This window comes from Opisthorchis viverrini, assembly GCF_000715545.1.
Source record: "Opisthorchis viverrini unplaced genomic scaffold opera_v5_51, whole genome shotgun sequence".
Taxonomy (NCBI): Eukaryota; Metazoa; Platyhelminthes; class Trematoda; order Opisthorchiida; family Opisthorchiidae; genus Opisthorchis; species Opisthorchis viverrini.
In genome coordinates this window covers 749,874-777,341 of record NW_008751707.1, presented here as the reverse complement: position 1 = coordinate 777,341, position 27,468 = coordinate 749,874, and the positions used below count along the sequence as shown (strand labels likewise).

General features: G+C 44.7%; 2 protein-coding genes across 2 annotated transcripts in view; one reads left to right on the top strand and one right to left on the bottom strand.

Annotated features, from left to right (window-relative positions):
• T265_13273 (hypothetical protein) overlaps positions 1-2,970 on the top strand; it is a gene marked incomplete at both ends in the record, with an annotated part of 44,805 nt that extends 41,835 nt beyond the window's left edge. Inside the window, one exon of the mRNA XM_009168070.1 lies at positions 2,744-2,970. Coding sequence (XP_009166334.1) covers positions 2,744-2,970 — 227 coding nt within the window. The remainder of the gene's footprint in view (positions 1-2,743) is intronic.
• T265_03522 (hypothetical protein) lies at positions 367-16,321 on the bottom strand (the record flags this gene model as incomplete). The annotated part of the gene is made up of 11 exons (XM_009168034.1): positions 367-579; positions 2,694-2,928; positions 4,227-4,481; positions 6,442-6,589; positions 8,249-8,342; positions 9,613-9,753; positions 9,909-10,166; positions 12,708-12,767; positions 15,913-16,082; positions 16,128-16,199; positions 16,246-16,321. 11 exons carry the CDS (start codon positions 16,319-16,321, stop codon positions 367-369), a joined length of 1,722 nt encoding a protein of 573 aa, XP_009166298.1.
• Positions 16,322-27,468: the final 11,147 nt, after the last annotated feature.

Genomic DNA, 27,468 nt, shown 5'->3' with positions numbered 1-27,468 from the left:
ATGCATGCCTCTATCCCAGTAAAGTGGTTAACTATTTACTAGTCAAACTTGGAGTTAAATGGATGGGTCCGTGATTCACCATCTCACAGACCCGAGTTCAAATTCCATGGATGGCCACGATCCGACGTGAAAATCTGCACACTAGTTCCAGAACTAAAACCTCGTTTACAAATTGGGTGATTTATCTAGCCAAGACACCATTTTTATGGTCAACCGAGGTCCGAATCAGTGGCTTGCTTATCCAAGTATTCATTAGAGGTATATACCCGTCCTTAGAGGGGGACCAGTTTGAAGAAACAACAATGTTGAATGTGTTCGTAAGCTTCGCCCATTTACATGAATTACATAGATCATACAAGGACATCGTTAACCACGACAATGATGCCCGGCTCGAATTACGACCGGCGTCACGAGACAATTTAGTAATGGGGGAGAATCGGTCGCCTTGAACACTGATTCGCTTGCGTTTATCTCTGCTTCGACACGCGTGCGTACATAGACTCGTATGCACAAGCATTGAGGAGCTCCGAACTCATAAATCAAATACTCTTGGACGGCCTGCCTTACGTCGAAATTCTTCTGGAGAAGGCATAGTAGTCTCCAGAAACATCCAGAATCACTTATGAAACACTCAAAATCCAACACAGAGCCATCCACTTTCTGCTGTTGATTGACGTTGCAGATGACCCCGCAACCGTCTTCGCCTTTTCTAGAGTACATCAGTTAGGCTTGGACCAGGCCTTCGCGCAGCACTTACAGTTGAGAGTTCTCTTTGGTATTACGTCGACACCATAATAATTTGCAGATAAGAGTTTAACTTCACAAGCGGGAAATGCTTGTCTCCAAGTCACCTTGTATCGTTATGAGGCTCGGTTACTGCGCGACCCATGTGTGAGTATAGCCTACTTCTCCAGGCCTGCAAAGGGACAACAGACAAATTGGGTGTGAGCTGAATGATTCCGTGATGGGACAGGTGAACTCTCAGTTATAGAGCGAACGAAAGCCTAGTGTAAAGACCGTTTTTAATTTCTGAGAAAATAAAAGCTTGACTGTTCGTTCTTCCGTAGATCATTGAACCCTGAAATGAAATCATACTGGCGACGGTGATTTTCGACAAACTCCTGGCAATCGGTCACACCCTTCCTGATTCGGTCCTAATTGTGAGAATCCCATTTATGGCTGATTGTGACAAATTCATAAAATAAATTCCATTGGAGTACGACTTGACTTAAACACAAAGCGTTCAAACGGATTGATTGATCGGAATCCTGGATAGCAAAAGTATCGTAATGATATTTTTTGTGCAGACCTTTTGTAGTAACATAACGTAACAGTCGTCATATCCGGTAGCTTGACCTGTCGTTTCGTAGCGATATGGAAAAGTTTGTCAGTGTCATAAAAGTGCCAGACAGATGACAACTTGTTTGAGGGTGAAATTCAGTCTTGGTGGCTGATCAGATGGTTCTTGATCCTTTCGCCAGCTTGCCAATTGGCTACTTACCAAATGATTGAGAATGGAGTGATCAGGAGACTGGTTTTGGTGGAGCAGTCTCAAGCAATGCAAAGGGCGCTGTAAGCTTAGCTGGCTGGGCCGTGTTGCCGCCTGCTGAGAAGAGTACTGTTTTCCATGCCTAATTCAGTGGTAGAAACCTACAGCTCTGGGCTTGATCGAACTCGGCAAAGGGAAATTCGCTCTGTTCCTATGTGGACTGGCGTAAAAAACAGGATCTAACCGGAACAAAGTATAGAGCTGCGCAAACGACTACAATCGATACAATCCTATAGTTTAATGTCACTAGGATGGGGGCCATACCAAGTCTAAGTAATGAAAGTCACAGGAAAATTGGTGAAAAAAAAATGCTTTCAGACTACATCTGAATGAGAACTATAGGGCCTGAAGCATCTAAGTGATAAAGGCAGAGTAAGCACATTGAGAGCCGCAGTGTGGAACAAATTCCTTGTAAGTTATTCTGCTACGCGGAAGCTTAGATGCGGAGCAAATGTTAGCTAACTGAGCTAAATAAATCAAGACTCGGGCGACGGACGTGTCGGGAGGAGTCAGTGAACGTTGTGATAAAGCGGGATAAGGTGAACGAATTCTTTCAACATCTGAACATATTGGACCCTCATTTTAAGTTTCGCATAGAGCTAGAATCCACACTAGCTTTCCTTGACTACATGACACACAACAGTGGTGGGAAATTAAAAACCACTGTATACCGGAAATCAACAGATAGCGGTGCGGTTTTAAACTACTCCTCTGCACATCCAAAAGTAGTATATGCTAGCATAGCCTCAACGATGTTCAGAAGAGTGAGAGCAGTGTGTACAGAGGAGGTCGACCGAAGAGCAGTACAACTTGAGGTAAAAAAGGGACTTCAAGATAGCGGACACCCAGTGGGTCTAATTAAGCGGCAACTAAGACGAGTATTGGTGCCAACACCAAGGCCCAACAAGGAGTGGATCGGAACAGCGGTCATTCCATACAAAACAGGGACATCTGAAGTCATTAGAAGGGTACTAAATACTGCTAACATTAGAGTAGCTTTCTAGAAGGGGAAAACTTTACGCTCGATGTTGGTGCATTTGAAGGATGGCCTTACGGTTGATAGGACAAGGAACTGTGTATACAAAATAAAATGTAACGACTGTACGAAGGTTTATATAGATCAGACAGCCAGGGAATTGCACACCAGAATCGGTGAGCATAAGCGTTCCATTAACAAACCACCGAGAAACGCAGAAGAATACCAGGCGTTAGTCAAAGATTCAGCAATGGCAGGGCATGCTCTAGACACTGGGCGTAGTATAGATTTAGAAAATGTGGACATCCTGAGTCGGGGTTTAAGATTCACACCACAGCGACTGGTGGACGAGGCGGTGGAAATCGCCAAGCATCCCAGTGTGAATAGAATAGAGGGGGTAGAACTTGCAAACGTGTGGAGAGCGGTCTTAGATCAGCCGAGATGACACGAGGCGGTGTGCAATTATCAGCAAAATCGCCTGGGTCTTAAAGTACAAAATCCAAGTAGAGTTAGATCCAATTAACAACCCTACCCCCATCTCCAAACCACTGGACGAACACAGGTGAACGAAATCTGTGAGCGACCCCAAGAGGAATTTTCCATTAAGGTGTCCTAGACTGAAGAAGCAAGGACGAAGAAATACGAGTTCATCATAAAGACGAATCCCCTCTAACCAATCTATCGTAAATCTTAGTCATCCCCACTAATCAACAAACAGGAACATCAGACTGAACCCCCCGCACTGATCACGTCACTAGTCATAAGGAATCTCACGGATTGGTTCCCTGACTGCCTTAAAACCCAATCAACCTACTTACTTACTCGCTTGGCCTGACGAAGCTTTTGTGTCAAAAGCGAAACGTTACCGATTGTTTACGGAACCCCTCTGAAACGATGACTTCCCAATCGGTCCCAAACATTTTCCGATTGAGTGAATCATACTTCTCATTTGTCTAGGCCGAAGAAGGGGGTTTGGTTGAGGCCCTTGGTCTCTGACTCAAAAGTATGACCCACAAGGCAGTGGGTGAATGTACGGTTTTGCTCAGGGACCCTTCCCATAGCCTCGGACTCAAAAGTCCCAACCGCGACAAAGCGGTCTTTAGGGCTTTCTTGAGGGACTTTGCTAGGAGTCAATGACTCAATGGTCTGAACCACTTGGTTGCAGGGGTTTGTTCTGGCCCGAGGACGCAGAGATGAGGCATTGCTGTCTGAGTCCCAATGCGGCTGTCAGGCTAGGCATCCGCGGGTCCAAAGTTATATCAGAATATTCAGCGTGCAGCAGTGAACAGAGTTGGGCGGACTAACTCATACTGGTTTGAGCACTTCAAACCGGCTCGTATACTAGACATGACCAGAACTCGAAGTCCTGTCAGCAGACGTCCAAGTGGAGTACACTGGGAACGCACTTGTAAATTGCGGTGTGTTTGACCCTTGGAGTAAGGTCCTAGAACCGTATACGTTTGTTTGTATACGCATTTTAAAACTGAGTTCATCCTGCCGAAGACATACGAATTAGGAAAAATCAGGACTGCCGAATTAAGCGACTGCTCCTCATATGTAGCAGAGAACGTTTCTTTAAATGTTTTCGAGTAAGAAAGAACATATCCAGAGAAACAAATGTAAAAATATGCACGTGATAAGTATCAGGAAACGATTAACATAAGGGGTTTGTACAAAACAATTTAAAAACGTTTGCCAGACGGTAAAGATGATTTGGGCGGTGGAGCCCAATTTAAACAGGAGACATCGAATTCAACATAGCTTCCATTAGGTTTTCGCCGAGTGCTACTATTCAACTTGGCAAACGTTCTTTGGCTACTTTCGGAGAGCTGCTGAAGATACTCTTTTAGGTGTTCTGCTTTCATGTAGGCGTGACGACCAGAGCGCCATAATTGTACGCCACGTTGACATCGAAGTGTCCAAAGGATGTCATCTACTGCAATACAGGTGAACGAGCTACAACAAGGGCGCAGGAAAAGTGCTAGATGAAACTGTGGGAGAGGAGTGAGTTCGGATTGGTTACAGTAAATCCTGAGTGAAAAACTACTAGGTAAAAAACCTCCCTACAAAGCATTCTGTCGTGGTGTCTAATGCTAACGGATTCCAGTATTTTTTAGACGTTGAGCTAAACGGAGTGTAAAGTAGAGGATAATAGTATGGAAAAAAGCAAACACTAAACACCTCGAGAATACCTCGAAATGTGTTAGTGTGTGTAAATGTGCACAGAGCCAGGTTTATTCCACAGCAGACAGTAACAACAAATGATGAACGGACCATTTCAACTTCAAATAACTACCTAATCCAAAGCACAACAGGGTAGCGACAAAATGTCAGTGTAGCGGTCGCCCAAGCTGATTAGCGCATACACGTCCACGGTCTCCCTCGCGCCTTGTTTTTGTTCCACACGTCACAAATTATACCACATGAATCTGAACTTTGGCCAACAGCGGGTTCTGTGAACTCGGTAAGAGCCTTTGTTTTCACATTGTTTTCTCACGGTTCAGTCAGAATACATTAGAACAGAACACGGCCAACTGACAGTCGGCACAACACACGTAGTCGACACACTCAATAAAACGGCCGACGCTCGTCACTTCACACAGCACCTTGACCTGCGTCACTTTAGACCCACACACGACTCACTGTGCGGGAAAATTATGGGCTCAATAGCGTTTGGATTTAACGAAAAAAGACAGACCAGACAGACTTCAACACGCTCGGTCAGTACACCCTTTCAACACAACTGCGTCCAGCAAACCTCAGCGTCGTCCGCTACAACTTTTCAAACGCATAACTCGAAAAGTCCCTTTTTTGTTTGCAATCCACTTGTGACACAATGTCTCTGCTGGTCACTATACATAACTTGTTTGTTATTAGCGTTATTCACTTTCTGACACAACCCATAGTAAAAACCGAAGTCTCAATATCAGCAGCAAGTACAAAATGAGATGGCAGTCTGTCAGCAGGCGTATAACCGAAGCCCAGTCACAATGCTGACGGACTTAACCTCAACAAAATGCAAGGGTAGAGCATCATGTACATCTCGTGAGGGTAAGCTACGCCTCCATAGCACACACCTATGCCACCATCACAAGCCGAAGTTAGACGGCCAGTGACTCGTTTGTATACACGAAATCGGTAACCAAAAGGCATCGTAGATGACAGAACGAATTACTGAGGGAGCATTACACGGCTGGTCTGTGCTGCTTATATATTACCAAAACGCTTTGAGAAGGATCTTCGCACTTGGCAATTCACAACGGACATGTGCCCAGATTAAGCATCAAGGGGTTGCATTCGACCGCTCCTGTTCCCGCCGCAAACAGAGTAGGTCTTATAGTGAAACAATAACCACAAGCTCATGACCCATTGAACGATACAGAAGGGGACAATCGGTTTCTTAATGGATAACGGTCTGACAAATTCTCCTTTCAGGTCCGCAAGTTATGTCTAAGCGTACGTCATGAGCATACTCTTGATCAAAACGTTGAGTAGTGAAGACCCTACGTGCATTATAATATTACTAAACTATGCGATTTTACCACATCAATTCAAAGTGATGCTTTCCCGTTAACCGACGTAACTTGGACAGTCGCGGTAGCTGAGGAAAACAATTTACAAGCTGGTCTTGTAAAAAGTTGGATTTTTAAATATATCTTCAGTATCGGCATTGGGAGTGAGATTTGTTCTCCCCCGCCTCGAGTTGAGTTAGTTCACGAGGACGTACGCTCCAAGTTGTTGTCCCAATAAAACTAATACCGGTAACGATGTGGGTAGGGAGGTTGTAGCCGAGTCCTTCAAATAACGCCCTTCCATGATATAAAAGACTGGCGGGTACCAGAAGTTTTGATCGTTGGAATTAAATAACAGTCCAAAAAACGACTTACATCAAATGGAAACATTTACATCTACCTACCTAAGCTCCCCTAGAGAGCAGCTCGGATGCTCGGAAAGATAGTGGAATATTACGTCTTCCCAATAACTCCGGTAGCTCAGGCGACCCAAGTCGGATAGTGGCTTTTCAGGTGTTCCTACCACTCCTTCAATCTTGGCTAGTTCGTAGCCTGAAAAATAAATCATAGAAAGACTCGGTAGTATGCATGCACAAAAACAACTTTGACACAACGTTAAGTGGAGACGAAGCTGACAACGCTTCTGTAACACGAAAGATTAGCAAAAGTCAATTGTCTCTATTTCCGAGGAAGGCTGATATACGACAAGGTACAATGAACCTAGTGACTCGTGACTGATTGTGCTCTTTAGCAACATATGTTTGGGACAATTCCAGAAACTAACTCTCACGCTGTAACTTCGAGGCTGTCTCTGGGGAGAGTCAGAGACGGCGATAGACAACGAAATTTGAGACGACGGATGTGTCAGAGAAGCAGAGATGCCAAAAGCCCAATTACCTACCGGGAGGATCTTCTCTTAAAACAACATTCTACAGTTCACCTCATAATTCTTAGTCCGACGCATCTACTGTCTGAATCAATCGACAATGTTACTCACTTTTTGTTTTCATTGTCCACCATCATTGACGGCGGTGGTGGTCAGGACCCACCCGTCGCAGTGCAAGCTTATTTCCCCTAGTGTGCGATATCTACCCAGGCGAAAGGTTTACATGTGAAAAGAAGTCTTATCTCTTTCCACCGCATTTGCCCCAGGGCTGCATGCGAACCAAGCAAGCAATACGGACTCAAGGTAACAAACAGTCTGGTCGCCAAGAATATTCATTATATTCATATTCATATTCATTCATAATAAGCTGGAACCACTGCACCTCGGTGCACGGTGTGCGAGTTGAACTGAACCGATCCAATGATAGAGGGAAACATGACGAACAAACAAGCGGTCTCATGGTATCTTCAGGCCTTGAAGACCTAAGCTCTGACGTGCTGTTTCTTTGGCCTATCGTGAATCCAGATTAGATATTGTTACAATGTCAGTCAATTGTCTGTACGTTATAAATGCCAGACCTATCATACGTTAGTCAAAGTCGTTTTGGTTGAGTGAGCCCATCTCATTTATCTTATGAACGATTCACACTATTGTACATCGCTATAGCTATTGCTGTGCACTCATGAGATCAATAAAAGGAGTAGTTTTGGTCTCATCCTTATCCAGGTTTTCTGTTCAAAATCACAGAGCACCAATAACGCGGAATTAGTAACGCAGGCTATTTTCATTCAGTAAAAATGGGCGACTTTTGTTACGACTTTGTCTACGGTTAGCAAAACTTCAGAAATTGTTGGGGATATCAATATCCCCCCAAAAACGCTGTATTTTTATGTGTGCTAGCGAACTTCCGGCATCTTCAAGGTCAAACTATGAATAAATCAATGGCCTATTGATATTCCAAGAAATTTAAAATCCGACCACTTCTTACACGATACCATCTTTTTACTGACCTGGGTTCGGAAGCTCGGGGCATGGCCTGTTGATCGCGTGTTTTTGGATCATTAAAGTTTGTGTCAGAGGTTTTTCGTCTTCTTACTATCCGCCGTGCTAGGAGTCTGGATCAAGTAACATAGCTGGGGATAGAGATTTGCCACGATCCGTATATCAATATTGTTTGCTCGCTGCGTGACCGAGCCGTAACAGAAATAGCGTTCCACATTACAGTGAAAAGGGTATGTGATGTGGAATAGGTTGAAAAACATCTTATCAAACAATACAGCAAGGATGCGTAAGGGTGAACGAAAACAAAAATGTAGGAAACATACTTAGGGTTATCAAGAAGCGCCCGATTCCACGCTTTTGAAACGGTGGCAATGTTAGGATGCATGCAAGGTTGTAGTTGTCGACAGATACCTTTTCCTGTAGGGTAAGTAGAAGAGATGACAAGTACTTAGGAGGAAACCGGAATCGCAGGTAAACCAACTAAGCAGAAACCACTGGGGACAACCTGATAGAAACCATATATAACGAGACTGTTTTATGTGGCCATAAAGTTATGATCACATTTGTACCAAAATCGACTCCAAACTGTCATAACTACTCATAACTACTGTCATAACTACTCACCGATTCGACGAGGACAATGCTGAAGCATTCTTATAATAACATGAAGTTCATCGTTTCAAAAAGCGTAATTCCAGGATTTTACGAAGCTTATTAATGGGGACTGGAAAAGGCCGATAGGTGAGCATACAAACCAGTTGGTTAAACTTGTCTAGAGGGTGGACCCCAAAGCTGACCGAAGTAGTTTCTATACAACAGGGTCCACAGGGCTGGATACTTTATACATATAAGGATAAAAACGAAGTAATGAAGCGGGATGCAAGTTATGTACGATCTTAATGTGAATTGCCAAAAAGCATAAGAGGTATGGGAAAGTAAGTGGGTTATTCAGTAAATCGACTTATATAAGTAAGTTGTACAAATTTCACTCTTTTTATTCTAAAGCGAGGTTAGTTCAGTTCCTGTAGTGCAAAATCCGTTGAAATCGAGTAGGGAACGCGAAATCCGCTAAAACTACGATCTTGGTAACGGGAATACTAGCAAATATGATGAGCTCCACAGTGTCAGACTGATTGGAAAATTATATCGGAGAGGAGATGTGAGATGAAACAGTACTCATCAAAGCCTGCAACTGCTTGAGAGTTTAAACGGCGAAATGCATACAACCTTGCTCTTGAACCTTAGTGTAAAGACGGCTGAGAGAGACGGGTGATGATATACCAGCTCTGTCATTTAGAAGAATCGGATTTACGGGCTCAAACTCTAAAAAATATACATATATCATGGAAACCTAACCAGGGGGAACATCAGGAGGACTGCTAATGGCGGCAAACAGGGATGAAGTACCTCAGAAAATTAGTTCGGTGACGACGCAAAAAGACAGACCTCGTAATGATCCTGACTACATGAAGTCATCACTTTCAGGAAACACACCTCAAAGTAGTAAAATTCAGCTCAGTATTAACTTTGGCCACACTATAAACAGGCTTATCCAAGTTCGAGGGACGAGTATTTAGTATAAAAGGTTTGTCGCAATGTATAGCTGACCTAAATGTGCCTTGTTTTGACGTTTTCTTCAGGGAATCACGTGAAGCACTGAGATGCAGATATAAACTGCAGGACTTACCTTAGAAAAGTATCCCACTAAGTGGCATCCCTCACGATCCGTCTCACATAATACGTAAAACATGAAGGGCGCAACATCATAATACAGCGTTTTATGGTCCAAAAACAGCTTTGCCAGAAGGCACAGATTTTGACAGTATAGCTGGGAATTCAAAGATGGAATAGAGATATAAGAACAGCTGGTTGAACAATTGCGACACGTTTTAGCCTCATACACAACGTCCTAAGTGGGGTCAATTTTTCCGACCAATGGGACAATGTGGATAAAAGTAATGAAAAAGTTCACACTATGCATACCCTCTGTTCACTGCCATCCAATTCGAACACAACCAGATCACCCTTCCGATATATCTGCTTGCCGATTGGTTGTCGTTGTCGACACACCTCTGTCATATGCATCACCCAAGTGCGCGCGCATTTCATATACTTTAAACAGTATTCGCAAATCCATAGCTTGTTCAGGCGGCGATATTCTTCCGGATATGGGGAAAAGTACCAAGTGTCGATTTCGTATTTTCCGAACTGAATATGATCGATGAATTTGATTCGGGTGAACTGAAATTACGATGGAATAATCACAGGGAGCATAGGTAAGCAGCATAACATCGGGGACGCGGTGCAACTAATAATATGTGCGTTTAGGCGAGAAGATTTGCTGCCGCCAGATTTCTCTGGTGGCTTCTTGGAGCTTACCTCAGTTAGTAAAGAAGGAAATCAACTATCTTAAAAGACAAGGTCAAGCCTCCCTAAAATAAATGTGTAAACCACGCATAAAGCAAGGATGTGGGAGCATAGATTCATAATGATGATGATGATGATGATTGCTGATGATGATGATGATCATTGATGATGATGATGATGATGATTGGATGATGATGATTGGATGACGATGATTGGATGATGATGATTGGATGACGATGATTGGATGATGATGATTGGATGACGATGATTGGATGATGATGATTGGATGACGATGATTGGATGATGATGATTGGATGACGATGATTGGATGATGATGATTGGATGACGATGATTGGATGATGATGATTGGATGACGATGATTGGATGATGATGATTGGATGACGATGATTGGATGATGATGATTGGATGACGATGATTGGATGATGATGATTGGATGACGATGATTGGATGATGATGATTGGATGACGATGATTGGATGATGATGATTGGATGACGATGATTGGATGATGATGATTGGATGACGATGATTGGATGATGATGATTGGATGACGATGATTGGATGATGATGATTGGATGACGATGATTGGATGATGATGATTGGATGACGATGATTGGATGATGATGATTGGATGACGATGATTGGATGATGATGATTGGATGACGATGATTGGATGATGATGATTGGATGACGATGATTGGATGATGATGATTGGATGACGATGATTGGATGATGATGATTGGATGACGATGATTGGATGATGATGATTGGAGGATGATGATTGGATGATGATGATTGGATGACGATGATTTTCCCGGTAAGTCTCTCGCGAACTTTAACTTGTTTACCAATGAGTGCATTTTGCTGAAAACAAAGAAGATCTTGCTGGGAGCTTGCGCCCAATTATGGGTTGACTGAGAATGAATAAGCACTATGTGACAAAAAATACGGCAGTTCTTTTCGCCCGAGTATTTTGTGAGTTGGCACCACATTGTGTTTCTATTGTACATCATGAGCCTGGAAGTAGGTAGCTGTTCGAGAGTTTTATGGTATCTGCGATCGATCGGTTCCCCTAAACATCTAAGAAACTTACAACTAGGTCACAACAATTTGTTGCCACGAATTATAAACGGTTGACGCCATTATTACTATCAACAGGTTTCATATATAATGAAACACTCAGGACATAGGTTACAATGTTGGAGGAGACGATAACGGACCTAAAACCTGCGTTGTGTGAGGTTGACGTGGTTGATTCAGTTCACTTGGACTGTTAGAGTCAAAAGTTAGGAAATTCGTGTGATCAGTTTAACGATGATGACAGGGAATTCACAAAGGAGAACTGGCGCTCGCAATAACTTTCCATCAGTGGACAACGCAATAATTATCGCTGCAAAACGTACAGAAGGGCGTCGAAAGTGATCCAGAATAAGGCGTGCAACTAATGAAATGGGCTTGACGGCCATCAGGTCAGTTCACCCGGAAAACAAATTTAACACTACCAAGCAGTTTTTCATTGCTACTAGAAACAAGCACAACCCACAAATAAATAGGAACTGACAATTTGCGGGACGAGCCCTGGGATGAGGGACGAATCAAAAGCAAATAAACTAATGCGCTCGCTTACTGAACGATAGGATCACATGTAGTTAATATACATATTTCGTCAATTGTCTATCCCCATGTATATGAATAGTAAGTGAAACAAACATACCCAATGTGTACGATGTCACAGTTCGGGATGTCCTACAGGGACGAAGCAGCCATGTGTGGAAAAGCTTCCGAGACCATTTGTGTTTGACCAGAATATTGTGTGGTCCTTGTGGGAACATCAGATCAGTAATACCGAAGTTTTCGGGTGGCTCTCTGTCTCTCTCTCTCTCTCTCGATAGATCAGCTGGTCACATTGCACAGATTACACTAGTTAGACCATGTACTTCGTATGCCAGGAGACAGATTGCCTCATAGACCACTCTTTGCTCAGCTTAGAGACGACCCAGGGGCGGTCAGTCCATGAATTGGCAACGAAGCATGAAAGCCTTCGCCAACCAATTCAGTTGCATTGGTAACTGCCGTCTCCCCGAACGGGGGCTCGGAGATGAGGCGAACCAGTGGGTAGTTACCCTGAAAAATATGGCTTTGTCAAGCAGTCCTGCATCCGGGCTATCATCTTTACTGCATGGTTCTCACTCCCTAACCTACCGGACAAACAGACTTATAGCTCTCATTCTATTAAAATCTCTGTCCCCGATTAATAAAGCAGTATCAGCTAGAACCACTGCACTCCAGTACATGGCTGTTTAGCTTAAGAGATTGGAGTGAGTTGATACCCAAGGTGAGTGGAGTACCCAATGTGGGATGGGAGATCTTAAGTATAACAAGGAAACCATACTTACCTCTTGATGTTCTAGTTCCAGTTTTTCAGTAGTGGAATCAAGTGAGACCGGAGCTTGCTGCTGTGGGTATTAGAGAAAGGGCGACGACAACGGTCATGGACAAACAAGCTACAAGCCATATCTATTAAAGGTTCAGGATTTTGCACACAAAAAAACTTTGACACCTCGTTATGCTTATGATAGACTACCATTAGGACCATCCAATTCTCTTGCTTATTTCACGATAAATCTTTTGTACACACTATGCCAGCGATGATGGCAATGGTGGCAGTAGTGGTGTGTGCGTCTACGCAACAAAGGATTCAGCGAAGCTTATTAACATCAACTGAAAAATTGGACTTCCTGGCCAAAATCTGTCACCCATTGTCATTGACAGCAATGCACCAATACCAGGCACCAGAGTTTAACTGTTATAAAAACATGAGGAAATAAATAAATAAATAAATAAATAAAAATTGGACTTCCAAAATCTGTCACCCATTGTCATTGACAGCAATGCACCAATACCAGGCACCAGAGTTTAACTGTTATAAAAACATGAGGAGAGGAATAAATAAATAAATAAATAAAATAAATAAATAAAAGTTGAGTGGAGAGAAACGGATGGAGTAACTTAGTGCTGAGAAGCCCTAAATAATTTAGTTTACCTTTGTAAAGCATCAAAATTTACACACCCGAGCATAATGTCAAATTAAAACGCCATTAGCAGGATTGAGAGAGAGTCTCTTGCGAACCGCACTCAATATGAGCCCAGCACAAAACGTCAAGCGAACTCCGGCCAGGCAATCTGGTTACGAAATGACAACACGCAAGACACTGAAATCGGTTGCATGTCGTATCCTGCAGGATCTCCGAACGTTTTAAGCAGAATCATGTTGGCCTCAGTCAGAAAGGCTCAGGGGACCTCATAGCACAGCTTGGCTGCAGCCACTTTCATTTCAAACTGTTACGGCTGTTCTCTGCGAACCGTTTCTGAAACTGAGGACGGTGGTTGGGCATACGTGATAACTGCTCGGTAATTTTATTATACTGCTCTGAAGAGTCTGATTCGTTATCAGCTGCACCCTCATGTCTCTCTCTAGGTCTAAGTGCCATGGCAGCCCTCCAGCCCATACACAACAATGAACTGCTCACCTAAAAACGATTCATGCCACATCGACCGTTGTGTTGCGTTTTATGGGAGTGAGGAACCAGTGTTCTCATTTGGTGTTGCCCGTAATGATGTGCCCTAACGCATTACTTTGCTGCGTACTCCCCGCAGCCTGTTAGCTCTTGAAGACAGATGAAGATGCCCGAGGTCCTTGGATCAAAAGATCTCACAACCACAGGTAAGACAACCTCTGCGGTTATCACATACACACCACCCTTTAGCTTCAACGAAACTCGCTTCTCACGCCAAAAACGTCATAAGTTGGCGAACTTTGTCCCACCTTTGTTACCCACGCATGGACTTCATGTGTTATAATACAACTACGGCAAATGCAACTGGAGAAAATGTGGATTGACTAAAGAAGCAAATCCCTCAGCCTGGGATTTCGGAGATGCCCAGAAAGATGGGGAATCTTCGAGGGTGCAAAACGCATGCCACAATACAGGATCGTGTTTACGAGATTCCATGCGGATAAACAATCGTCAGACAACTAAACGATCTCATCCGCAAAACCCAAGTCCATTAATCTCATTCAAAATGTAGTTTTGATAACAATATTAGTGGTAGTTAGAAGTGTACACACCACGATAACGTCAATGTGGAAATAGGACAAAAAAGGAAGGAAATTCCATTAGTTATTAGGATTTTTCTGGGCAGCTTATTGTATTTCATGACCCCACCGGAGCTACAGAAAAGGCAGGAAAATGTTTAAGAACTTCGGGGTCATCCCTTCTGGCGAAGAGTACTTTGGAGATCAACGAAATCAAAGGCTCCTTCAAGGTCGAAGAATGTCGCGATTGTTCGTTCGCGGTTTAAATGGCATTCCACAAGCGTTCGATGTATTTGAGAGATACGATCAATGCACTCCCCCTCATGTCGAACTCCCGTTTGGTGTCCTCGGACTTGCATCTCGCACGCCGAAGATAGGCGTACCAAAATAAGGGAAACCAGTGGCCGTGTTACAACAGGTATAAGACTTATACCCTTGTGATTGCAAGTCAGTTTGAGTACGTTCTTCGAACACGGGTACGCCCAACGATTGGATTCGATTCCTTGGAGCACACTCTCGTTCCCAAACACGTACATATAACCTAGCCAGGAGGGAACACAGATCCGTTTTTTAATAAGGCCGATGGAAGTTTACGTGGTTCAGTAGACCAATGAAGCTTCAAGGGAGGATGGCATTTTAGTGCCTCATAAACCTATTGAGGATCTGGACCCACAGATCACGGCACACACAGCTGTAGGTGAATGCCAAATAATACAATGGAACCCACCGCATCTAAACCCAGTACCACTAAGAAACAACTGGTGAACGATACAAAGTTGCAAAAGACGTTCACCACTATGATGTTCTGCGTTCAGATTGAACATACCACGGAGGCGTGCTGCTGGTGAACTGAGGCGTCCACTCTACGTACTGAAACCTTCTGCTACTATGACTACATCCAGTTGTCTTCGATGATCAGTTCTCAACAGGTGTCTTTAATTGAGTAAGAAAGTGAGGTGGTGTACAAATGGACATGACAAACGTCACTCGGTATTTCGACCAGTACGAGTTTTTATCGAAGTAGAAATTAGGAGAACTATCCGGTCAAGTAATGAAGCCTCCGTTCAAAAACCGAAAAATTCACCAACACCGGTGCAACTCACTGGAGCAGCTGCAGAATCACTCTAGTGCCTAGAGAATGCCGCAGCCTCACCAACTGTACCTGGATCCTGTACTCGAGCTTTAGTGGTGCAATGGACGTCAATAGACAGAACACACAGTGTGCGCAATAGCGGCTTATTGCCTGATCTACCCAAAATTTAGCACATTATAGAGTGCCAGAAAAACAGAACAAGGCATGAAAACCGGATACGCAGCGATCGTTAGAATCCGGCGAGCAACGAAAGTGCCAAAAGTAGTACATGGTGTGGTGACGTATAATATGCAGCTTTTATTCCAATTTTCGCCCCGGTTGCGCGATAGAAGTTGTGGCGGATGAGGCTGCTCACATCGTGGGTACACAGAGAACTGGACATAACTAGAAATACGCAAAACAATGCACTCACTGGGCTGGTTGACCTTAATTCTGTGATTATTTTCCGTCTCTGATTCCTGGTGAATCGGCCACTCTGTTCAGTTCGAACGTCCGATGGACTCGCCGGCTCTCGTCTGGGATTAAGTTTGCGTGAAATGTCAACTCGGTCTTGTGTCACCCACTCATCCAATCTCCTGTCTCCTGGTTAACGAATTAAATACACTTTAGTGAACTGGCACATCTCACGGTTTTTGTAATGGACAAAATATTCCGTTTCTCCGTGTTCATTCACACGACCCTCGATGATGGTGGCTGGATCTGAAATTTTGAAATACATGTAAATCAAACGTGCAAACATGCTTACAATACTGTCCAGTGCTCCGAAGGACATAGAACACATCGTTGACCGCAATATGAGGGGCTTCTGGCGCATCCGTCATTCGTGGTTATTCACCAAAAAGGCTGTAAAAATGGTGGAATTGAGGACATTCAACACAATCAAATGGCTGTATCTGTTATTTTCCATTCTCCGATTTGGGAGGGGAAGGAAGGACTTAAAAAACATTAACTAAGAGAGCGAGACACTAAATGCCATGATGCAACGGATACCATTGCACTCAACAGAGCTGAACAAACGGGAGGATCAGTGCCAGTCAACCAGATTGTGGCTGCGCGTTCAAGTGATCATTCTTGAGGAGTTCTTGACACAAAAGATAAACGAGCAATGAATATGATCAAGGACTCCTTATACTGTCACCGATAACCATCATCAGTAACATCTACAAGTTCACTCCCATCGTCTCTCCATAACCGTCACTATCACAATTATCGAAAGTACTGAAAGCAATAGCCTTATGCAATGCTGAAAACAGTTATTCGTTTGTATAGCTCTGGCTAGTCGTCGGCGGTGGCCATTAAAAAAATGAACAAAATCTGCCCTCAATGCTGCCCGCATGCAATCTAGTATTTTTAGCACATATAAAATATTTATTTGAAATAAGTACACCGGATTGTCAACTTGAGATCGAGTCCTGGTTCATCAATGAACGAATGGAACTTATTGTCATTCCAAAGCTTGTTGATCTCCGCGGCCCATTAGGCTATGATGGAGGAGTGTCCCTGTGACATATGTAGCCCCTTATACCAGGTTGTCAATTGATTAGAGGTCTGACGAACACAGTCTCATGGCCCTCCACGTTGAGAGTTGGAACACGTATTGCGACCTGTTCCGTAAAAATTAGAATGCATTTGCATTTCCAGCAAAACACCGCTGCCTTGAGCCAAAGGTTTTGGTTGACGACCGCAGTCGTTCTCTTGCCTGGGTGTGGGCGCCTTGGCAGTACCCCAGCCCACGTACAACCATGAATTGCACACACGCAAATAAATTCATGCCAGCGCGTGGAGTCATCAGCCGGATCGTATTACTTGCTACACACGGAATGGCGAGTAAGTGAAAACAGGCTACTGCTGACGCCCCCTTCTTTCTCTTCTATACACTTTTTCTTCGCCCTCTCCCCACCCAATTAACAAATTTCCTCGTGTAGGCCCAGCAGTTAGGACTCGTTACTCTGTTCGTCCTGCATCAGTTTTGCAAGCAGCATCTAGGTGTCACCCGGTGCCTGCATCCTCAGACATTTCGAAACTAATCTTCAAGCCTTCACGCCCGGTCTATCTGACTGCATTCAGTGTTCGCATTGTGAAGCAACCAGGACGACGAGCTGTTCTTGCTCTTACACTGGACTCGCTTGATATTGATGTGTGCTGTGTATCAGAAACAAGAATTCAAAATGCCAGCACACTGGCTAAGCTAATCGCCTCATCAACCTCCACTCGCTTCCGACTGCGCACCTCTGGTGATCTAGGGTCCAGTGCGTCAGGATGTGAAAGGGTTGATATCATCCTAAGCCACCGGGCGGAAGGATTATTGCTTGACTGTATACCTGTTGATAGTCGCCTCTGTGCGGTTCATCTGGCAACGTCTGTGAAGGAGTCTCTCAAGCGGGAAGTTGATCGTTGTCTGTTTGTCATGTCATCCTACGCTTCAACTGACTGCAGCTCCGACACCATCAAAGACAAGTTTTATGACGCCTTGAATAGCTTTTTGCGGTAAGCCGAAAGCTCAGACACCGTGGTGGTTACTGGAGATCTGAAAGCACAAGTGGGCAGGCTTAGCACACCTGAGGCTGGATTAGGTGATCGACATGGATTGAACTCGATACATACGGACAATGGTGGACGGTTCCCTGGACTCTTTTACAATTGCCCCTCGGTCAGGTTCCAAATTATGCTGAAAAGACAGCTACATCTTTGCAGTGTTGGGAGTTTATACTGTGGCACGGCGCTACAAGGCCCATGCAAGCGACTAGATGTCAAACCGAACAATGGCACTGCTTAATTCCCGGAGAAATAACCCGACCGGTCCTGAACATTATTTGGTTCGACGAATCATCAAACGTCACATGAAAGTGAGCGTGCTTGTCGACCGTGAAGCTTGTTGTTTAGGAAAGCTGGTGGTACTGAAGAGGCCCAGATAGCCGGAAATGTTCGTGGATTGTTTCAATTGATCTGGGCCACCGAACCCGGCAACCACACGTGAGCGAAACCATCACGCACCAGATTGGAATTACTATCATGAATACTTCGTACAATGGCTCTTGTATCCACCATCTCTCACTCATTTGGAGCCTGCGGCTAACGTAGAACCCTGGACGGTAAACCTGGAACCTCCTACCACCTCGGATGTATGTAACTGCATGTGTTTTCTCAAGCATATAACATGTTCTTTGTTCTCCGGACGTGTGAGAGTATATTCTGAGCTCTCCGAAACCTCCCATATACACAACGGTGTCCGTCCGCGGTGCCCACTCTCTCAATTGCAACTTGATTTCATGATTGATGAAATAATAAGACGAATGCTGCAGATATTTAAAACTCCAGTGTTCAGATAGTCTCTGACGAAAACCTTGTCGATCTGAAATATGCAGATGATATCGTTTTCCTCTTCGAAGGGGGGAGGAAAGTACACTTGTTTTTTGGATGAACTAACCAATCATCTCGTCCTTTGGCATGCACTTTGCACACAAAGATTGAGGTCATTCTCGTGGATATGCAGTCACTGAACACTCAACTTACAATTCAGAGATAGACACTCGAAGTTGTCGAGCGTTCAGCAATCTTGGAAGCTGTATCAGCTCCGATTGTAGTATGGCAGATGAGGTCAATGCAAAGCTCGGGTCGCTAATTTGAGACACTCATGGCCTCAAAATGGTATATCCCTGAATCCCAAGGAACGTGCGTGTCAGATTACAGTGCAGGCTGTTTTGGTGTATGTTTGCCTACGGCCATGTATTTCGTATGCCAAACCACCGTTTGCGGAAGAGAGTGCTGTTTTCCGTGCGCAATTCAGAATGGCGGAAGCATAGAAGCGGCCAACGCCTGACCTGGCGGGGAGAGGGCTTATGAAAGAGATTGCGAAACTTTTGGTTGCTGTCGGTGCTACTCGCAGTCCAGGATGGGGATCACCTGATCCCAAATGCGCCTGGCCGGAGACGCTGCAAGATATGGCTGCCAGTATATGTGAGTGGCCCTCGTGTTGTCAGTTTCTCTCCAGATTGCCTGAATGGGTGTCTGGAGGTGTAGGCACCTCCGAATAATTGTGGTAAGCTAGCGCTAAGTCCCTTCCTCGGCCACTTTCATTCTTTCCTTCACAATAAGGTTTTCTAATAAATCATGGTTGTACGGCAGCGAACCATCACTGTTGAATACTGATGTCGTGCTGTCGATGATGATGGTGAAGTCCAGACATAGAACCCTTTCGGTGCCTAGTTACATGTCAACGGAAGGAGAGCTGGGATACTTCAAGGTTGCCCAAGGCCGGATAGAGGCAGCCGAAATGCCTAGGTTGGGTTCAAACCACGGGCATTCCGGTCCGTAAGCTGGCGACTTAGCCAGTGAGCTATCTCCAGCCCTGATGATGATGGCAGACACCAAAAGACGTGTGACAGTAGGATGAAGTCAAACCCATATTCGGCTCACATACCTAGACGCTTACCCATTATCGCGAACGGATGAAATTAGAGAAATTTCTTGCTATGTTGTGTTAAGCAACTTAGGCCTTTTAAGTGCTTACCATAAAGTTTCAATCAGTTCGAAAACAAACAATACACGGCTCTTGAAACATGCAGAGAACTGCTGGAATGTTCTCGCATCCTTTTCGGTGTAACCAATGGAGTCACGTAGTCGCAACGTACTGCTGACCATATACTCAAGTTTGAAAATTCAAATGAAATCTACGCTAATATTGGCAACGTCACTATTTTTGCGACTACCCAAATCGAGCAGCACCGTAACCTCAAATCTTTCCATGCAATAATGAAGAAATATGAAAGCACCCTAGCTGCAAGCAGTGCATCATAGCAGCCAAGCAGATATGCCATCTCTGCTATGAAGTCTCAGAAGGAGTTATCAAACCATATCCTGAATGAATGCGCCTCATTCGTCAACTCCCTCACTCACACGACGCGGTGCTACTCGCAGTCCAGGATGGGGATCACCTGATCCCAAATGCGCCTGGCCGGAGACGCTGCAAGATATGGCTGCCAGTATATGTGAGTGGCCCTCGTGTTGTCAGTTTCTCTCCAGATTGCCTGAATGGGTGTCTGGAGGTGTAGGCACCTCCGAATAATTGTGGTAAGCTAGCGCTAAGTCCCTTCCTCGGCCACTTTCATTCTTTCCTTCACAATAAGGTTTTCTAATAAATCATGGTTGTACGGCAGCGAACCATCACTGTTGAATACTGATGTCGTGCTGTCGATGATGATGGTGAAGTCCAGACATAGAACCCTTTCGGTGCCTAGTTACATGTCAACGGAAGGAGAGCTGGGATACTTCAAGGTTGCCCAAGGCCGGATAGAGGCAGCCGAAATGCCTAGGTTGGGTTCAAACCACGGGCATTCCGGTCCGTAAGCTGGCGACTTAGCCAGTGAGCTATCTCCAGCCCTGATGATGATGGCAGACACCAAAAGACGTGTGACAGTAGGATGAAGTCAAACCCATATTCGGCTCACATACCTAGACGCTTACCCATTATCGCGAACGGATGAAATTAGAGAAATTTCTTGCTATGTTGTGTTAAGCAACTTAGGCCTTTTAAGTGCTTACCATAAAGTTTCAATCAGTTCGAAAACAAACAATACACGGCTCTTGAAACATGCAGAGAACTGCTGGAATGTTCTCGCATCCTTTTCGGTGTAACCAATGGAGTCACGTAGTCGCAACGTACTGCTGACCATATACTCAAGTTTGAAAATTCAAATGAAATCTACGCTAATATTGGCAACGTCACTATTTTTGCGACTACCCAAATCGAGCAGCACCGTAACCTCAAATCTTTCCATGCAATAATGAAGAAATATGAAAGCACCCTAGCTGCAAGCAGTGCATCATAGCAGCCAAGCAGATATGCCATCTCTGCTATGAAGTCTCAGAAGGAGTTATCAAACCATATCCTGAATGAATGCGCCTCATTCGTCAACTCCCTCACTCACAAGACGCTGATTCCGAACACCGAAGTGTTGACATGTTTGCTCATTGCTCGCAATGGAATCAGCGTGATCGTCAGAAACTCTCCTCCAATACCTACCAATACACACATCTCTTACTGGCAGGTGATTTTAACACTTCCAAGGTCTCCTGGGTGGAGTTCCAGCGCATCGGGTTTGGTGGGCATCTTACGTCAGCGCTGACCGAAGTAGTTCAACAGAAAGGTTGGACTGGACTTGTCGTCTCACCCATCAAATACCACGCAGGTCAACTACCATCTCTATTGGACTAGGTTATCACCAAAGAAATACACTTTGTTAATCAAGTGTTAATTAAGGCTCCACAGGGGGAATGGTGACGACTGTGTGTTGACCTGTGACTTCATCAGTCGCTCAACGAAGACAACCTTCCCTATGGTTGGAGGGAAGCGGTGGTCATGCCAACCTACAAAAATGGTGATCGCCTATCTTCCGACAGCTACAGGCCTATTAGACTCCCTAAGGTACCGTGCACGGTACCTCCGTACCAACAACTCGGTATTCTTAACACAACACAGATTACTCCGAAACTGTTCTTGCGGGACGAACGTGCTCGTATTTATGAACAGCTTAACCCATCTAAGGATGTACTTATATAAGATGCCATATTCCTCAACTTCTCAAAAGCATTCGATTGAGTCCAACACGTACCACAGCTGCGAAAACTCGTTTCAGAGGTTCAAGGAGAACTTCTACGATGAACTTAGGCGTTCTTATTGGACAGAACAGTCTGTAGGCTCGACCTACTTTTCTTCTGCGCCAGTCTCCATTGGAGTTCTTCCAGGCTGTGCTTTGGGACCACTTCTGTTTCTGATCTAGGCCAAAAATCTTCCAGACGCTCTTTGAATTCCTGTGGCTTCAACGCGTGCCCACCAAATGGATTTAGACGCTGCGAAGCAGTGGTCGCCGAACTGGCACCTTCCGCTGAATGACGAAGTGTCCATGGTGACTCAGCGAATGCCTTTGCGGTGCATAGTGAGAATGGACCAGAAGACATTACTAGGATAGATACCAAAAAGGATTCAGGAATCTGGCTCTTGTCAAATATGTCCTTCTCACCGGACCATAAAAATCAGCTCAAAACGGATTTGACGTTTTAGAGATATTACGGCGCTCCCTCCCTCTTATTACGCGCATGGACTTCCACATACTCTATAGAGCCTACCTCAGACGGCTTATTGAATATGCCAAGTTGTTTACTCAGGGCGCAAGAAGGACCTAAGCCTCATTGAGCGTGTTCAACGGGCTGCTACATAATTGGCTGTCGGCCTTAAATCCCTTGATCATGAAACGTGTCTCGCGATGCTTGACCTCCTTCCCATGGACTATCGTCAACTCCGGGGGGCTAATACTTACGAACGTCTTGTTTGAACAAAGTTGGACTCACAAGTCTTCACCCCTGATCACGGCAGGTATATAGCAAGATGATTTTTAAGCTCAGAGTGCACATTTTTACCAGGATGCAATTTTTTCATTTAGGGTAGTTAGTGTGGAATAGTTTTCTACCTACCGCTGCTTGCGCTGCATCTAGTACTCAGTTTAAAACAATTTTACACGCTATGTTTTAGTTCTCGCACTGGCAAGCTTACTACCCTGAGCTGAGAGCGGTGATGTACCCTCTTCCGCTTGCGTCTCCAGGTGAACGAAAGCCACCGAAAGACAGGAAGAAGCCCAACCCGGGGAAGCTTGGACGAAAGCCTCAATATCAATCGGTGGCTCTGTGAATGATGTCAGGTGGAATTCCGACTGAAATCGCTTTACACCTCGCAGTCGGGCAAAGCTATGGTAGCGTAAGAGAAATGTGAGTCTCCGAAGGTTGAGGTTCACGACAACCTCCGCTGATGGAAAGCAGAAAGAAAGCTTGTGTCGAAGCCAAGTAAACGGGCAAGATATAAATCAACCAAAACGACAGACATTGCACACTAAACTGCCATTGGCCATAAGACGGGCTACTTGCCGATCCAGCAACAAGGCGAGCTCTGGTTGGCCGAAATGGTGGGCCCAACAGCCGAAGCCTATCCAGTACCCACCGAATGCTAGGTGCACATGGCGCATTCAGAAGGCGTTGAAATATCCAGATTGTTGTCACCGCACACTTTATATACGATATACTTAACATACGCCGCACATGAATGTTAATGCACACTACGTAGCTTTAGTGACTTCTTGACGGGAACGTCAGTTTGGGAGCTTCGGGCTGAGAACTAAGCTGAGGCATTAACCTCAATACAATAGGCGAACGGGAACTCGAGATGTCTGTCGAATTTAGCCTGCTCCATGAATGATCGCAAAGGCAACAAGGCAGGTTGACGATTATATTTGTTGTGGGGTTTGTGGGATATGCATTGTTCATACACTCTCATTTGAACTGTCGTCCTCTTGTCCTGGTGTAATTAGGCCACGCATGGGGATATATTGTTGGGGGTTTCTCTTGTGGACGAAAGCATTCCCCGGGAATGCGCAATAGTTCCAAAAACAAACTCCGCTGGTGGACAACGTAATGAGAAACTAATTATGGTGCGTAGGTGTAGTAATATCACCGGGGACACGTGATAAAAATAAGTGGGATCATTTTAAGCCGGGATAGCAGATTTACGATGGCGATGGAACCGTTCAACTAATCCATTTGCCTGTGGGTTATAAACCGTCGTACGAATGTGTGCAGACGGGCGGTTCTGTCACATGTCGAAATAGACGGCATTCAAACTGTGAGTTGCGGTCAGTAGTGGTATACGACGGAACGGCGAATGTGGAAATCCACTGGCTAACAAATGGCCGAGAAACGATGTATACTGTTGCCTCTGGTCATTGAGTGAATCGACCTATAATGATGAGTATGTAGGTGTAGCCATTTGATGGGGACAGATGACCAACTATATCCAAGTGTACGCGATAGACTCTGCCGTCAGGAGCAGCGAAAGTTCCTGTGGGTGATCTTGTATACCGAATAACCTCAGAAAGTTCACATACTAAGCAGCTCCTGGTCGATTCGCGTATGTCTTTGTTCATTTCAGGCCATGCGAAATGCTGGAAGATGAGTTTAAGCGTTGAACGTATATCTGGATGTGGAACATTACGTAATTATTCAAAAAACCTTTCGTCTCGTGGAGGGTAGGATCAGGGGTTATGGATGAACTGCCCCAGTATCACAATCTATAGTTCCTGGTGCGTTTTGTAGCGGCATCGACTGTATATTCAGGGATGACTTGAAATTCAGTGATGTAGGTGAAGTGATAGATGCACCCTTTTCTTCTTCCAGACAATTTGTTCGCAAAGCTGAATGGGGGGAAAAGTTACACAAAGAGTGATTTAGCTGAGGCTTATTCTCTAAAATTTAGTAAGAACCCTCACTCCTTTTTGCCGATCAGTGCGAACTGCGGTGTGACCGTTGTACTAGATTGGCGCTTGGTATCAAGACAGCCCCAGCCGAATTTCAGCGGGCCATGGATACCAATCCTCATATAGCATATGCCATTTTCCCCAAACGCCTTGCGTCGAATGAATGCGCCAAAATGTTGCACATTGCTCTATGTGTACTCAGAAAGCCCCTCGTACTCCGTCTTACTTTTGATGAAGTTTATTTCGCCTAATCCCTCTTCATAAAATTTGTCGCCCGATAAATTTGACAGACGCACTGCTTCCGGGCAGCAGCTGGTGTGTTTGGCTTCAGATGTGTTCATTTAAAAATTGGCATGCCTCCTTTTTTCACCCTTCACTGCAATTAGGAAAGCGTTATCTGAAAGCGTGAGGGATAGTTATGCGCGTGCGGTGTGGCAACGAGCAATAACACCACTTTGCATTGCGAGCGGGTGTACTACATTTGCTGCAGACGACCACCAAATGAACGCGAAAGTAGAGTAACCAGAAAAAGCTAGTAAGCTAGGTGCATTTTTCAATAACAAACATTGCGTGGGGCATAAAATTCTTGTCAAAGCGACACGGAAACCGTATAACAGGCACCTCTCGTAACTCTCAACATAATCACAAAGTGAGCACGTTTTTAAAGCTAGCTACCTGCAAACCGACATCCAAACAAAGCAGAGTTCGGAACCTGGAGGGTTTTGCTGAAACATGGAGCGCCGTCATGTTAAGTGCGGCAATTTGTAACTAATAAACTCAACAAGGTCTATATTACTACTAATGCTGAAGTGACTGCTTTATAGGGTAAGTTTTGTGATCGTATTATTAGCCACTGTCCTCAGTTATATTTCAGTGAAGTGATATACACCTCATTTTGCGACGACGATATTTCATTACACTCTGCTCACAAAGATGGTAGTAACTTTCCTACCGAGACACAATAATCAAAACGCCCAATAAAAGTTAACGTTTCATCCCGTTATTTTGGACCACTGACTTTTCCTGGTCGAGATGCATGGGCACGTGTTTGTCATGTACGTCAGCGAGGTTCGTTCACCTGTCTGATTTGATCGGTGTGGTTTGCGTCTCGCTAGTTGGCTAAGTAGCATGGACTCCTAACTACATGCTATCTGTGTACATGAGCTAGGTTCTCATTGCTGTATTGGGAAGCACCAACAGCGTCTTTAAGCAACTTCAACCGGTAGACAGGACCTTCTCCTTGAGGTGGAGTTTACGGTTTGCTCCATATTACCCAGCTCACCGTGCACATCGCCGGCATCAAAATGTCTGGAAATCCTTGCGCAGTCTACAAAGATCTTGCTGACTTTTGCCACATGTAACGGTGGGGAGCCCTCTGCTAGTAAATAGGACCTGAAAACTTTCAGTGTGTAAACAGGCAGTTTACAAAAAGAATAGACCTACTGCCACAGGTCACATAGAACTGATGAAAACACCTACGCCTCATATTCGTTTAATTAAATGCTGTAAGTAAAAACGTGATGCCGTGAGCTCTCTACGCGTCATCAAAAATCAGTGTGTTTCTGTCTCAGCAAATCCTTAGAACAACACCTGACACCGATCAACGCATCCGTCTATTCGGTTAGAGAATAACAGACAGGCGTAGTGGAGTGTTCCTCCCAATTATTTTGCGTCTAGTGTATTACAAGCTGTGGGAATTCCCAAAACCTAATACAGTTGTAGAGGTACGCTCAAACTTCATCCGTTTGAAGCGAGTCAAATTTTTCGGAAAGCTGGGCTATTCCGTTTCATAAGGCGTCGTTTTTCAATTCATCGTTTTTGTTCGTCTTGAACAAAGCACCTGCGCAAAGAATTTGCATACCCCATTAGACACAGAACTTTGTACTATAAACTGGTAACCGTGAGATCTTTGGCATCATAGATACGACACTAAATGTTGTTCCCTGCGGTGGGCAATTTTGTCATCGTGGACTCCAATCTGATTAATTGTGGCAGTGCTTTAATTACATTTGTGGTTCTATACAAGCACTTGCCTTCAGAGCGCGCCGAAACAGCGCACCTCATTCATGTGGTTAATAAACCACCTGGTGTTATCAGTGGCGCACAGTGACGCCGACCACATCCGAAGAACATCCACGCCATCAGACATAGGCAAGCGCACAAGTGCAATATCATCTAACTCTTTCCTCGGTCTTGTCAATCACTGCAGCGCATCCCCGCCCCCCATTCATAACCTCCCGGGGCTGCTGAAACAGGTAATAAATAAGGAATAGGAATGGAGTTGGTCATAAGAAAGCCAATTCGCACTGGAATCTGTCAACCCAATGCGGAATCCCGATTCGCTGATCACCCGGTAGGACCATTCACTGAAAATCGATTTGGCGCCAAATGCTTGGAATTTTGGAAGTGCCGAGGTTATCTAGCATGCATTTTTGCACAGCAGCCAGAAAGCCATTGCACATGCGGCCAGACCGTTGACATCTGCCTGGCACAACTGCTTTCAGGTAAAGTGGGATGATTTTTTTATTTGCGGTCGCCATTAAAATATTTTATATAACAATCTACGGCTGTCTGCTTACTTTATCGATCATCTCACTTCAATGACAATCTCAAAGAATTTGGTTCCAAGGGGAAGATTATGGTGTATACCGGGCGTGCCCAGCGCCCAA